The sequence below is a fragment of the Archocentrus centrarchus genome, chromosome 7 (genome assembly GCF_007364275.1).
Source record: "Archocentrus centrarchus isolate MPI-CPG fArcCen1 chromosome 7, fArcCen1, whole genome shotgun sequence".
Lineage (NCBI taxonomy): Eukaryota > Metazoa > Chordata > Actinopteri > Cichliformes > Cichlidae > Archocentrus > Archocentrus centrarchus.
The window spans coordinates 17,313,719-17,328,708 of record NC_044352.1 but is presented as its reverse complement, the minus strand read 5'-3'; the positions used below and the strand labels follow the sequence as shown (position 1 = coordinate 17,328,708).

Sequence of the window (14,990 nt, the reverse complement as noted above, 5' to 3'; positions counted from 1 at the left end):
ATGTTATACCTTTACTGGTGTATAAAAAAAACAAACTCCAAGAGACAACAGCTGCATTTTTTATAGCTTCTTAAAGGTGCTAACTAGAATTCAAATCATTGAACACATGAAGAAACATGTACTGCAGTTCAGTTCAGCATATCATATTACTAAACACTGTTTAGTTTCTGATACTGTAGTAGCAGTAGCAGATGATGCCCAATCCCAAAAATAGAAGGGAGCTCGAGATGTCAGAGGAGCCACACATGTAAATACTGACTATAAATAGACACCCACATGTGTTGCTCTTTTAAAATGTAACAGCTATTACATTATATATGCCATTTAGCTCATTACTGCAGGCTTTTGGAACAAATGAGAGTTATTGTAAGAATTAAGGCTCCAGGAGTGACTCACACAGCCACATCAGTAACAATATTTGAATTTTATTGATTATAAAAATCCCGAAATTGATATTTGGCTTCTCTTCTCTTTAAGAATATAAACTGATAGACACACACCTCTCACATATGAGTTCCCCTCTAAGGTCAACCTCTATCTCTCACTCTCTGCTCTCTCACACAGGCTATAAATACAGACTCCGCTCCTATTAGTCCACTGTTACATTCTCTCACTCAGGCCCCGCCCCTTTCCTGTCCCTTGCACTCACCACAGTGTGAGAGAGCTGCAGTGACGTCTTGCTGTCTATCTCATTAGACGATATCATAAAAAGCCTGTTGCCACAGCAACCGCTCCCTATGTTTCTATGGCAACCGGCCGCCATGTCAAGGTGGTGCGTTCTCCCTTACTGAAAGGGGAGGAGACAATGGTGAATGATGAAACGGTCAGCAGCCCGAGAAGAGGAGGAGGAGGAGGAGGAGGAAGATGGTTTTGAGTTATTCTGACCCCTGCTGGTCACATCCGGGTGCTGCAGGACACATTCTGAAAGAAGTGGGAAGATTCAGAGCTTAGTGTGTGAACCTATTTCAGAGAATTCCTGAAATGATAAGTGATTGGTAAAGAGAGAAGTCAGGAGCGTAATGAACATTCAGTGACCCACAAGCACAAAGTCTGTCTGCCCCCGTTTCTTGAGAATATAAAGCACTGCATCGTGGACGGTGACAAACAGCCGGCTCTTTGGGACGGACACCGAGAAGAAATCTGCTGCTTCCAGCTGTTCCACGACACAAGCTGTTTTACCACACATAAAGGCAGAGAAATATGCATGACAATGAGAGACCATATTGTGGTTCTATAAATAAATATTCATGTGTCATTGTAATCTGACAGGGCGTAGTGGGGCTCCACCAAGGCTATGACCTTGACGCATTCATTATTAAAAGCTTCAGTGCCTTAATTTTGCATTAAGGAGAACCCTGTCTCTGTTTTGTCAGATGTGTCCTTTACCTTGGCAGCCTGCTAAATAGATGTCCAGATCAGCCTCTCCAAAGTCCCTGAAAATCTGGGAGAAAAGGACAAAAATCACTGTTTTTGTCTTCCTTTAAAAAAGAATAATTGCATTTCAGCAGGGACAAACAGAGCAACGCACATACATTTTTCAGTGTCTTCACAGTGACTGTGTCCACAAAGCTGGTTGTGGAAATTTCCAGGATGATGCTGTGCGTGCCCGATTTGCAGGCCTGTCCTTTCTCTTCATCACTGTGGTGGGAAAACTCTGTGATGCAGTCATACCCCGCATCTGAGTCTGAGTCTGATGTGGTTATGTCAGGTTGGTAAGCCAAGTTCACGTGGCCTTTACTAAGGCCATCTGCAGATGTTTCATAAATGCTTGAGGCCACACTATTCCCTTGACTTTCTCCTTTTGTTCTTGCAGAGTTTTCTTTGTTCATGTCCGAGTTCTTCAAAGAGAATGTGCAACTATTAGAAACTAAATGACTGAAGATTGTAATTTAATGGTATATTCTGGAAGAATTAGCAGAACTTTGTCTAAATGTGTCATTTAGGATGTCGTACTTGTTTCTTTGCCGCCTGTTCGGCTTTCTTTTTCTCTTTCTCTTGTTTACGCTTCTGCTTTGCATCCCGTTTCTTCTTTGCTGACAGCAGCTTCCCGATTTCAATTCCACTCTGCAGCAAAAATCAAGCATCACATTAAATAGAGAAGAGAAAGTGAGAAGAGTGAGAGAGATAGTGAAAGCAATTAAGGGTGCTTTAGACAGCAGAGTGGGATTTCACAGACATACACACACACGCAGATTAGTGGACACACATTCACATACCTTCTCTTGCAATGCCTCCAAGAACATCTCAGCATTTGTGTAGTAGATAGTTGTAGATGAACGGAAGATTTTAATTCCTGGAATCTCGTTAGCCTGCATGACCAAATGACGCATTAGAAGGCTTCACACCCTCCTATTTAATTTGCAGTTTCTGCCATCCCCAAGTGATGTTTGACTAAACTGAGCTCCTCTACCACTTAACGACTGTGGGTAAATGTAGCCTTACTCACAGTGCTATACAGTGCTCCGCTACAAGGGTAAATTGAACCAAATTAGTTTCTAGTGATGGTAGTTTTGTTTTTTGTTGCCAAATTGTTTAGGTATCTGCCTTTGAGGTTTCTTTTGCCACGTCAATGCAATGGGTGTCAATTTTTTTTTCATGGTAGCCTTCTAACAGAAATGGAAGAGTCTAATTTAGATAAGACTAAAAGCCTACAGAAATTTAGAGAAGGGGGGAAAAAAGCCAGAATTTGAAAATAGACAGAAGATATGCCAAGCTTTGATTTGAGAAGATAACCCTTATATTTCACACCTTCCCGTCAGTTAGCGGCACCTTTCATTCCCATTAGTGGCCTTTCGGTTCCCTGCCTCAAAATTGAGATTAGTTTAACTTGGTGCCTGACTACTATAGCTAACAGTTATTTCACCTGTCATCCCTAAGTCCTTGAATTTCATATTTTCTGGTGGCCACATCACTGATAGTCTGTTCCCATGTGTACATGCTTTTGCCTCCCTGTTCTAAACCCTCGCAACCAGAAAAGCAGCAGCATGTTGCTTTTTATACAGCTTCACAGTGTCACCTTGCACAGGCAGCTATTCTGAAGCCCAGTATGAAGTTACTTTGAGGAAATGGTTGGAGGAAATCTTTTCACAGGGGATTGTTTAATTATTAAGAGGGGGGATGTTCCTCGTTTCCATTTTGATTCTTAGTAGTAGATCTTAGAACCCAGATTAAAATAAATCTATAGCTATCTACATGGTTAAATTTGACAAGTCAGATTTTTTATTGTTGTTTTTACAATTTGAAGATGTTCTTACCTCCTTGTAGGTGTCTGTGTCCAGATAAAGTTCAGTGCCTGGTACGTTGCCCAAGATCGAGTAGTGTGGTCTGAAAGACATTAAAATGTCAAAATTACAGCGACAATTGCCCTGCATCTCATTAAAGTACTTCATCATGTTTGTATATACATCACTAATTAATCATTAGGGTTGTGTAGTTACAGTTGTGTTCTGAAGATGAAAGTAAGCATGGAAAACCCAATGGAGACAGCCAGACCCAGGTCCAAATTGAGCAGAATGGTGCTTATGAATGTTACCAGCCACACCGACTAGAGGGCAGTATGAACACTGAACGTTAACAAGGTCAACAGTGCCACAAAGGACACACAGTGTTCAGCTGACAAGAGTGGCTGTTAAAGAGGATAAAGTCTTACCAAGTCAGCCTTGTTGGTCTTCCACAGCAAAGGCAAATCCATGAACTGTCTAAACATTCCTTTCAAATTCACAAGCACTATTGTGGACAAGACAGCCTGAGGAGCAAACACAGACATGACCGGGTTCAAGCATACCCACAGCCTTACTGGTGCTGGAACTGCCAGGAGAAATGGTTCAAGAAGGAGTGTGTTACCTTGGGGAGATCTTCAAAGAGAGAACCTATTTTCAAAATTGTGATCAGCACAATGATGGAGGAAATCACCCCCGCAACCTGACCACACACACACACACACACACACACAATGAATGATCTCTCAAGATGAACATAAGAGTCAGGTGCAATTAGCTGTAAACATCTGTGCAAAAGTTTCAGGCCTTCCAGAAGTTTTCATTATTATCCTTTAATGTGAGATCATCATGAAGGCAGCTCGCCTTCAATCCGTGATCTGAGGCTCTCTAACATTAGGAATGATCTACCTGCCATCCTTCTCACAGTTTAAGCTGAAGTGTTTAAAAATGTCATACTTGTCATGCCAAAACTACTACTCAAAACATCCTCATCCTTACTTCTTACTTTAGTGCCTGAAATGTTTGCACAGCGCACTTTGTGCTGTTTGACCACATAAGCGTTTGCATTTACTTGTGTCTTGCCCCCTGTGCTCTCCTGGACAAGACTCCGTGACAACGAGGAAGTCACAGAGTAACACTGAAACAGTCCACCAATGGCGTTACTGAGACCCACAGCGACCAGCTCCTGGAAGGAGAAACAGCAAGACAGATGCAGCACTTTGGTTAATGGTATTAACTTATAAGCTCAGAATCTAAGAATATGCCTTTCAGTCAACATAAGTTTTGGGTCAGTGACATTAGTGTACTGCTGAGGAGCTTTATGACCAGGCCAGCACATCACTGCCACGCTGAGAGCTGTGGTTGGAATATTTAAGATTCTTGATTGCAAAAAGCATGCTGGGCATTAATGTTTTAACAGGTTCTCTCTTTGCCGTGCCATCTCGCTCCACAGCACAATGATCTCAGTCAAATGCCTCTGCAAGTTGGTCAATGTGTGAACAACACAATGATAGCATTTTTTAATACATCTGTGTGTCAGTTTTTGCATGTGAAAAACAGAATGTCCAAGTTCTTTTTTGCACGCATCTATTTTAACCAAACATTAATCATTTATCTGATGAACTGATGATATAATCTGATTTTCCCGCAAAGACTGAACAGTGCAGTTCAGTTCCAGGGCATGGGTTTGCATGGGCAATTATTAATCAGTTGACAAAGACAAGCAAAAATGGAAAGGGACACATACTCTTCTGCAGTACTTGTAATTCATTGATTTCTGCTTATTTCGTGCAACTTATCTTTTTATTTTAACATTTAGTCATTTATTTGACTGATCTAATTTTAGTCAATTATTATTAGGCTGGCCCTGCGACAGGCTGGCGACCTGGACAGGGTGTACCCTGCCTCTCGCCCTGTGTCAGCTGGGATAGGCTCCAATCTAAACCTGAAATCTAAACCTGAGATGCAAGATTGTAATGTTTTGGCTATTTATTCTAATGAATCAGCTGAGGTAAATTTATCTAAATTAACTAAGGACCTGAAACAACATGAATAGAATTCTGTGGAGTTATTCCTGTCTCTGCAGTCGGGGCCAAAACTTGATCAATGACGACCTGATTCTTTTTTTTTTTTTTTTCCATTAATGTGTCAGTCATGGGCAGCTGTGAGTGACTCCCTCAAAGGTCTGCTTGTACTGTTTGTGAGCACCACAGTGTGTATGCACGTGTGTTTTCCTCACCTGGTTGCTGTCCACCTTGTAACCATGTTTGAGGCCAAATGTTTTGCCCAGAGAAATGTTGATGGCAAAGCTCACAATGGCTATAGCAAAAGCATCGCCTACAACGCTTGAGAACCAAGTGGCATCTGGAGCACGAGGGACCTTGAGCCTGGCGCAGAGGAAAAACATGAGCTGTTTAATGTTTTATCAGTGACACACATCTGAATCTTTTTTAATAATTTAGAACACATCTGAGCTCAAATTAAATTTTATGAATCTCCCTTTAAGGACGAGTAATTGTTGTATAGGGTTGTGACATTAATCTCCTATTAAAGGTTGGTGTTTACTCTTTACTTTTGTATGGCTTCTGGGAAAATCCTGCCCACTTATGGATTTAACCACAACAGGAACTGCAGACTGTGTAACACTCTTATCAACAGCTCCGCATTTTTGGAAGATATGAAAGGGGGAACTTTGGTGTCCTGGATTCAATCCACCAAGTCCAGTACTTTCTTTCTGCACAAAGATTAGCTTACCCACTGGGAATTTCTCCAACCACATCAATGTTGTATTTACTAGTAAGTCCACAGAAGTGTGTAATGATTGTTGCTGCTATGACCTGTTGGAAAAAATGCAAAAAAAAAAACAAAACTATGTCTTATATTTTGCTTACAAAAAAAACAAAAAACAAAAAAACTCTTATGTGCAGCTGAATAACATTCCCTCAGTCCAGTATGATCACTGGGGTCAAGATGCCCCCTGCTGGGCACTTAAATCAATACACCTGCTGTTTTACTGTAAGAGAATGAGGATGGAAGAAAAAAACAAAAGGAAGACTCACAACTATAAGCTCTATTGGAATAGGCAGAGGCAGCTTCTGTCTGTAGCAGTTATTGATTTCTTTGACCACAATGAGAACAGCGAGTGCCACCAGGCTGACCACCAGCTCTGGCACCTTAGTCTGTGGCAGCAGGCTGCAAATATCCACTACAGTCTGTGAGGGAAAAATGAAGCAACACAACCAATGAAAGGTAGAAGAGGGCTGGAATTTAAGTTAATGCTTCTACACTGCAGAAAGCTACAAAATGTGTCTACTTGTATGGAAGGATTGAGTACAATTCCCATGCAGGGAATCAAAATCTGGTCACACTTATTGGCCCTTTTTGCAAATAAAACTTGACCTAAAGTTATTAGTATTACCCAGTCCTGTACACATAGCACTTACCACGTTTGTATTATCTTAAGCTGCCTGATTTGACTTCTTAGGACTGTGCGCCCATGTTCAATATTATCCCATTACAGCGGGCAAAATTACAACTTCATCTAATCTAGTATTCATGTAATAATATCTAATATGTGAATGCCTGTAATTCCCTGCATAGCTCCTCTCAGTTTTAGTGAGATCAGCTACAGCTACTGGAAACATACAGGTGATGGTAATTGGACTGGTACGTTTCATGAAGTAATACTGAGCACTCAAAGTGCTTTTTACTCTAAAAGCCATGTTCATACAGTGTTTTGTACACACTTCATTGGACACACACACACACATATAATTCTCACAGTGCAGTTCATTAAATTTAAGTTAATACAAATTGTTAACATTGCAAAATCTTCTTGTAAAGCAGAAGCAGCATGAAGAGTAAATAAAAAAGTGAGAGCAATTTAAAATTATAGTGTACTTAAGCGTGGATTGGATAATGAGTGACATACTCACATAAATGAGGGACAGAGGGCCAATGAAACGAGACGGTGAGATTCCAAACAGGTACTTGAGCTGGGAGACACACACATGGCATGCTGATCCTGTGGTGTAACCACGAACGAGCGGCTCAGACAGATAGGTGACCACAAAGCCAAACCTCACCACACCCAACAGAATCTTAGGATGGGAAATGACAGAGTCAGAGAATCAAAGTAGACATTTTGTCTTTACTTCAGTGAAGTTGTATTTCTGATCCAAAACGGACACACACACACACACACACACACACACACAGAAACACACACCTGGAAGATTCCTGCCAAGACTGTGAGGGAACAGGCGATCTGCACTCTGTAAGCATCGCGTTCATCAATGTCCACAGTCTCTGTCCCATTAGTCCCATTCACCACAAAGTTGCTGTCAGGTGCCAGCCTTTCTGCCACACACCCGACCATGATGCTGATCACAGCAAATGTGCCTGAGCATACAAAACACAGGCATGTGGATAGATATTCATTCACAAAGGCATATGGAAGAATCAGATTATCAATGCTGATGATGCTTTTTTCTTAAATTAAGAAGAACACACATTTTCCACATTACTCACCTATAGAAATGTGTCTGGATGTACCAAATATGAAGTAGACCAGCACTGGGAAGAGGGAGGTATAAAGGCCATATACTGGACGCAGGGAAGCCAGAAGAGCATATGCCATACCTTGTTTAAAAGAAGAATAAAGAAAACATGTGCATCAGCCCAAAGTACTTCAACACATTAAAACATTCCCATAAATGTTTTTTCCTCTTTCCCGATTAGAGTGAGATCTGAGAATTTGATATCAACCTCTGTCTACCCATGAATATGAGGCAGCAGAGACTCCAGTAATACCAACAGGTGTTTTGAATACAAGTATATAGCATTTGTTTCTAAATAACTTATAGACAGGTATAAATCTTCTCATGTCATTCTTGACAATTTAGACATTAACCAAAAAAAAAAAATGTGAACTATTCCTTTAAAATGAGAAGTCTGCTGAGTTTGTAGGCTCTGCAGATAAATGGACTAGTTCTTATATAGTACTTTTCTACTCTGTCTGAGCACTTATACAACATGTTTACATTTATCCCATTCACACCAGGACTTCCATGATTAACTAAGCTTTAATATTAGTCACACTCCAACGCTTGTGTCGGAGAGCATCTTGCCCAAGGATACATTGGCATGCAACATGGAGTAGCCAGGAATCAAACCGCTGACCTTCCGATCAATAGGTGACCTTCTCTACCTCCTGAGCTACAGCCACTCCCTAAACTGTGGATAAACTGTGCACTCCTTCCAGTCTACACATTCACACATACAAACCCTGTGGCAGATGCATGATGCCGACACTGCAGCCAGCAATCAAGTCCCCGATGGCATTTTCTCTGATGGAGTAATGAGGCAACCAACTGAGAACAGGAACCCAGGTTAGAAGTATGCGCTTCAGCCTGGGCACCGAACATCTGCAACAGTCATTCCAGAAAGCCACAACTTAAATGCTGACTTTGATAATCAGTGTTTCTTTCTATTTTTTTTTTTCTGAATGCCTGACTTTGCATGACGTTTTTAAGCTCTTAAACATGAGAATTTTTGTTTTTAGTGCAAAGTAAATCTTATCTATATACATTTTTATGAAACCGATTTTTAAATTAGCCTGCTGAAGTGAGATACAGTATGTCTAAGAAGATCAGAGACTTAACTTGTGAATTGTACCACCTGCTACATGTTTTATCAACTGAGCATGTGAAACATTAAGCGATCATGGATAAGGGCAGGAAACGGATATGCTACTGTTGACTAATAACAAGTACTTAACAGAAAAACTGAAATACTTTTCTCCTGGATAAACATTTGCTTTCTTTTTTCAAGAAGACATTTGCAATTAAACCATGTGTGTCTCAACCGCCTCTGCTCCACTGAAATCGTATCACTCATTAATTGACAAATGCTTCTGTGATTGCTTAGTAGTACCTTTATAGTCAGATACTATGCAATGTATTACAGGTTGTTATAAAGGTTAACCAGGAAATAATAAAAATAATGGTGAACTTTGCTTTCACTTAACAAAACAGTTAATCAACCAAACACACAAACTTGTATCCAAAGACCCAAACTCATTCTTAACTCATTCACTGGCTTCATAAATCACTTTTAACGTGTTCAGTAAGAAAGTATTGCTCTGCAACAATTGCATTAGAACTCAAAAACAAACTTTTTTGTAGTTTTCATTTTTTTTTTATTTGCCTCTAGTAACTCCTTCTCATGTCTTTTTTTTTTTTTTTTTTTTTTACCTCAGGGACTCTTTCACCCGATCACCCAGCGTTGGTTTAGTGGACCAGGTCCCTTTTTGAGCTATTTCATCCAGATGTAGTTCATCCAAAACCTCCCTCTTCACAAAATACTCCACAGATGACAAGTCCTTCTCCTCCATGCTCTTGTCCGTTTGAGCAAATTTAACACACTTCCGTAAAGCTGGGGTTTGTGTGAGGGTTCTCTTGAGTGGTAGGGGTAGTTATAGGTGACTCCTCCTCAGTGTTTTGTAACAATGTGTCTCTGGTTTTTGGACTGTGGGAGTGACTGTTCCTTTCCTATTTTATAAGTAAAGAACTACCTCCTCAACATGTGTCTGACTGCACACATATACACACACACACATACGCATGCACATGCACATGCACACACGCACGTACGCACGCACACACACTTGATGTGATGTGTGTCTGTGAGAACATGCATGTGTGTTAGCCCATAGAGAAGAAAGAAAGAAAGAAAGAAAGAAAGAAAGAAAGAAAGAAAGAAAGAAAGAAAGAAAGAAAGAAAGAAGAAAGAAAGAAAGAAAGAAAGAAAGAAAGAAAGAAGAAGAAGAAAGAAAGAAAGAAAGAAGAAGAAGAAGAAAGAAAGAAAGAAAGGCTGTTTTTGGTTCCAGAACAGTAGAAGACAGGACAGAACTGATAAACAGTAAACATGTGTCGGATATGTAATGTATATGCATTAATACAATTTTTTTTTTTTGGCCATTTTGCCTTTATCATTAGATAGTGCACAGTGAAGAGAGACAGATATAGGGGAAGGAAAGGGTCACAGGATGGACCCGGGCTGCCCGCACCACAGGCATGTGGCATCCACTGAGCCACCCTGGCACCCAATGCAAACTTCAAGCATGAGTAAAGCTTGTTTATAGTTTGATCTATAAAGTGAACCTCGCCGTCATTTGTGAAACTGCTGCACAGAAACATCTTATCTTTATGGTCAGTGAGCTAAAGTAAAGAGATAAAGTAACGACAATTTCATTGTCAATGGAAACTCTGTACCACATGATGCTTCTTTCAGTGTTCAGTATGTTTCTTCTAATCTGGTGGTCGAAGAAAACAGATTACACTCTCCTGATCTAAATGTGACCAACTGATATCCCAACTGCATGCTGCATGTAAGGTAACTTTCTCAAACATGAGAAGTTTGAAGACTTATTTTATTACATACTGAAAGTCAGAAACAAAACAAAAGATTTAATTAATGCAAAAAAAATAATAATTTTTTTTTTCATTTTCCATTTTTCACAGAACATGAAATATTTGGCCAAATTCATCAGCCACACCGCTGCCACATGCATTGTTTAAGATGAGCTACTGAACATTTCGATTAAGGTAAAGGTTCTTTGTCAAAACGACGTTTACTGTTGAGCACCCAAGTGGCTCAGTGGTGGAGCAGGCGACCACGTACATGTGCTACCCTGTGGTGTGGGTGGCGCATGTTCGAGTCCAGGCCAGTCGCCAATCTGCCCGTGTGCCTTTTCCCCATTTCCTGTCTCTACACTGTCAACAAAGGCTGCTGTGGCCAAAAATCAAAAAATTCTTCCACTGTTGGCTGGACTCTTCACATTGTGGAAAAAGAAGAATCATAACATAGTCAGAAAAAAATGACTGTACTAGCTGAAGGGTTTGTAATTTTATAGTCAATAGGGTTTATAGTCAAAAAGGCAGGTATATTTTGAAAAGCAGCATGGTCTTTGTTGTCTTCAGTGTTTAATTTTATTAGATTTTATCATTCTTTTCATTTTTTCTTTCTTTCTTTTTTTACATCTTTACATCTTTTTTTTTTCCTTTAATGCGCCCATGGCAGCATTCCAATGAACTGGGCTCAGCAGGACATGTACTGTAGACAGATATCATTTATGGCGTTTTGTTCTTAATGGTTCACATTTTAAACGTTGTCCTCAACATTTCATGCTTTTATGATGGTTATACTGAGGATGAGGAGTTGCTGAAGAAGACCCATCCATATCAGTAAAAAATAAAGCTGTAAAGCCTAGCCTTTTTTTCTGTTTTCAGTTAACTTAAGTTGTGAATAAAATGAAGTTGTTTCTCACTCTGCGACTCTGAATGTTAAAAGAAAAAGTTTAGATTCATTCTGCAGCCAGTTTGCATTTCTTTGTGTTTACATGAACCTATGTGTTTATTTTGTCATTTGAAAAGAATAGAATGCCTTTATTATCATTATACAGGATATACAATGAGATTTGAGCATCTTTTTTGGCTTTTTTGTGAAATTTGTATGATCGAGTGACAGCAGACAAAGCAATCATTATCACAGGTCTATAGTATCTGTGTGTGGGAGCAGTTTGCTCCCAAGAGGACACCCCCCCCTCCCTTTTTTAAACTCAAATAACTAACAGCAATAGGAGAGTGTTCCAGGTGTACCTGTACATATTAACCCTGATTCCTGTCACACACATGTAAACGTGTGTAGTTAAAGCTGGAACATTTTGATGACCAAGCAGCTCAAAGGATAACTAGCATGGACTGTGAGAGGATTCTCCATTAATTTATAATTCTTTAAACAACCACTGCTAAACATATACTTAAGCCAACCTGAAAGTAGTTCAGTCAAAAATTGTGTTGTTTTGATATTAAACTTAAACTTCACTCTGCATACTTTTATAAAAGTGTTTCCTGTTAGAGGGACTCATCCATATTTAGATCTGGTATCTGTAATTAGCTGGATTTGGAAAGCTGGATGTTCTCCAGCATATTCTCATTTTAGCAAAACAATTGGACGCCAGTTACAGCTCTGGGGATTTTGAGGGAAATTAAGCTGCATCCACAAGCTTGTCCATGTAGCCCTAACTGTGAGTTTCACATTTATTACAAGCAGAACAACTAAGTGAAAGAAAAACAAATATTTATAAAACACACTCACTGTCATGGTGTGATGATGTGACATTAATGGAAATACATACCGAAAGACCTTTAACTGCAGTGATGAAAAGGTGACTAGCTGGGGTCACTCCGAATTATCAACATTTTACCCCCCCAAAAGTGTACAAAAAAAATGTTGATATTGTTTTATGATATTTAATTTCACCTGGTTCTTTGTTCTTTTAATGTAATAGGAAGTATTAAAAACACATTCCAGTGTTGAAAAATGCTGGAAATCTTGGTATCAAATTACTCTATCTATTAAAATATTGTATTGTTGCACTAATAAAAATCCGTCCATCCATTCTCTTCAGCTCATCCTTTTCAGCTGATATAGGGTGAGAGGCAGGATACACCTTGTAATAAACAGATATACCTATACATTAGAATTTATAGGGTGCAATAAACTGATTTGAATTTCAGTGTCAATATGTATTGCACCACATGTACACAAAATATACATGCCGCCACAATGAACACAGTGGCAGTGGAGCAATTTGTCATCTGAATAGCTGGTCTTGTGTCAAAAAGTGATTTCCAGTACTTGCTAAAAAAATTATTGCTGGTATTTATATTGTTGTAAATGACTTGTGGACCTATAATCTGTCAAGCGTAATTCAAACATTATCTCTTAGTAATGATATCAAATAATTTTGAGTCATAAAGAACATTTCTGTCACATGGTAGAAGCTGCAATCAGTTTTTGGCAACAACAGCAACCTTATCTCCACCCCCAAGACTCCAGAAATCTCTCTCACTGAGCCTCAGAACAGTGGACTCTCTGATTTCTTTTAAACAGCAGCTAAAAAGAAAATTATCTTTTTAAACTTGCTTTTGGGTAACTTTTTATAGTTTTGTTTTTAGCTCTTTAACTCTATTATTTTTAGTTACTTGTTGACAGTTTTAGATTTTTTTTGTGATCATTTGTATGTTCTCCCCGTGTCTGTGTGGATTCTCCCTGGATACTCCAGCTTTCTCACACAGTCCAAAGACATGCATTTAGTGGGGTTAGGTTAACTGGCGATTCTAAATTACCCATAGTGGTGAATGGTTTGTGAATAGGTTTCACTGGTGAAATTAAGCTTTGTTTGGTCTTTTTCCACCTTTTCCTGACCTGACGGCCTTTTTCCTGTTGACTTTTGTTCAGATTTAACATGGAAACACTCCTACATATCATTTCAGATGGCAATTCACTAAAATACCTGTGTAAGGATTCTAAATCTGGGTTTACCAGTTGCGATGTGTAAAGTTTCATGCTCCCAACTTTGTCAGATCAATTTGAGGATGACCTCTTCCTGTTCCAACATGACTACACACCGGTACACAAAGCAAGGACCATGGATGAGCGAGTTTGGTGTGTAAGAACTTTACCGGCCTGCACAGAGTCCAGACCTCAACCCAATAGAACACTTTTGGGATGAAGTAGAGTGGAGACTGTGAGCCAGGCCTTCTCCAACATCAGTGTCTGACCTCACAAATGCACCTCTGGAAGAATGGTCATAAATTCAGATAAACATGCTCCTAAACCTTGTGGAAAGCCTTCCCAGAAGAGCTGAAGCTGTTATAGCTGCAAAGGGTTGGCCGACATCACATCGAACCCAGTGGATTAAGCACAACATGTCACTCAAGTTCACATGCGCGTGAAGGCAGACAAGCAGTTTGGCAATATAGTGTATGTGGCCAAAGGTCCTGATGGAAAATTGGAATCAGAGCTGGCAGTGTGACAGCAGGTCAGGTAACACAAGGAGGCACGTTTCACATGTGAAGCTGTTGCTATACAGACGTTTGGAAAATGTGTCACCGATTAATCTACACTGGCTGTAATCTGCAAGGACGACACTTTGTGCTCATGCTGTTGTGTACTGCAGTATGCTTGACTGTGTGTCTGAACAGTGTCAGAGAACAATTAGACAATTATGACCTGTCTGGAAATTTATATCACCTCAAATAACCTGTCTGTACAGTAGACACACCTCCTGACTATTTAGCCTGGTGAATACGTTTATACACTATACAGCAATTAACATCATGTGCTTTTTGTGTGTAGGCATTTTTGAGAACATTTCACTGTGTCCATTCAGTTTAAGGGACCCACATAAAATGTTCCACCAAAGGTTTATTTTCAGCAATCATTTGCTTCTGTCAACGTTTGAACTAAGCTGCCGCATGATAGCATCAGCGGAAGCCAGTCCACCTAGCCACTGTTATGTTTTATGCTTTTCATGTGCTTTCCCAACAGTCAACAGTTTTTTGATTATAGCATCTAAAAACTGTCTGGTCTTTCTTCTCTTTGACAGACTTACTGAGGAAGGTCTTTTTCTATAAATGTTTTATAGATTACCTTTTAGCTTGCAGCCAAATGTAGCTCAGACCTTTCTTCCATTTTTTCCCAGTATCCCTGACTGTCACAAACGTAGAGCCTAACAGGATTTAAAGCTCTAAAATCCTGTAATTACCATCTGTGCCCACAGACGCTGCTTTTGCCCCTGCTCAGGAGAAAGTTACACAATGCTCCTTTAAGTGACAGAATGGTTTATAATTTACAGGGTCTGTAATTTTTATTTACAGACCCTGCAAATATAGCCTTTTATTTATGGAAAACATATTTATTGAG

General features: G+C 39.7%; 1 protein-coding gene across 1 annotated transcript; it reads right to left on the bottom strand.

Annotated features, from left to right (window-relative positions):
• Window positions 1–277: 277 nt before the first annotated feature.
• On the bottom strand, window positions 278–9,642 carry LOC115782631 (solute carrier family 26 member 6-like). Its single transcript, XM_030732923.1, has 19 exons — window positions 9,473–9,642; window positions 8,505–8,644; window positions 7,749–7,859; window positions 7,447–7,619; window positions 7,154–7,318; window positions 6,278–6,430; window positions 5,973–6,055; window positions 5,458–5,605; window positions 4,291–4,404; window positions 3,844–3,921; window positions 3,650–3,745; window positions 3,438–3,544; window positions 3,255–3,324; window positions 2,217–2,309; window positions 1,954–2,064; window positions 1,533–1,838; window positions 1,387–1,441; window positions 1,040–1,170; window positions 278–921 (listed from the first exon to the last, which is right to left on the bottom strand). The coding sequence occupies exons 1-19, from the start codon at window positions 9,610–9,612 to the stop codon at window positions 895–897; spliced, it is 2,301 nt and encodes a 766-aa protein (XP_030588783.1). The 5' UTR covers window positions 9,613–9,642; the 3' UTR covers window positions 278–894.
• Window positions 9,643–14,990: the final 5,348 nt, after the last annotated feature.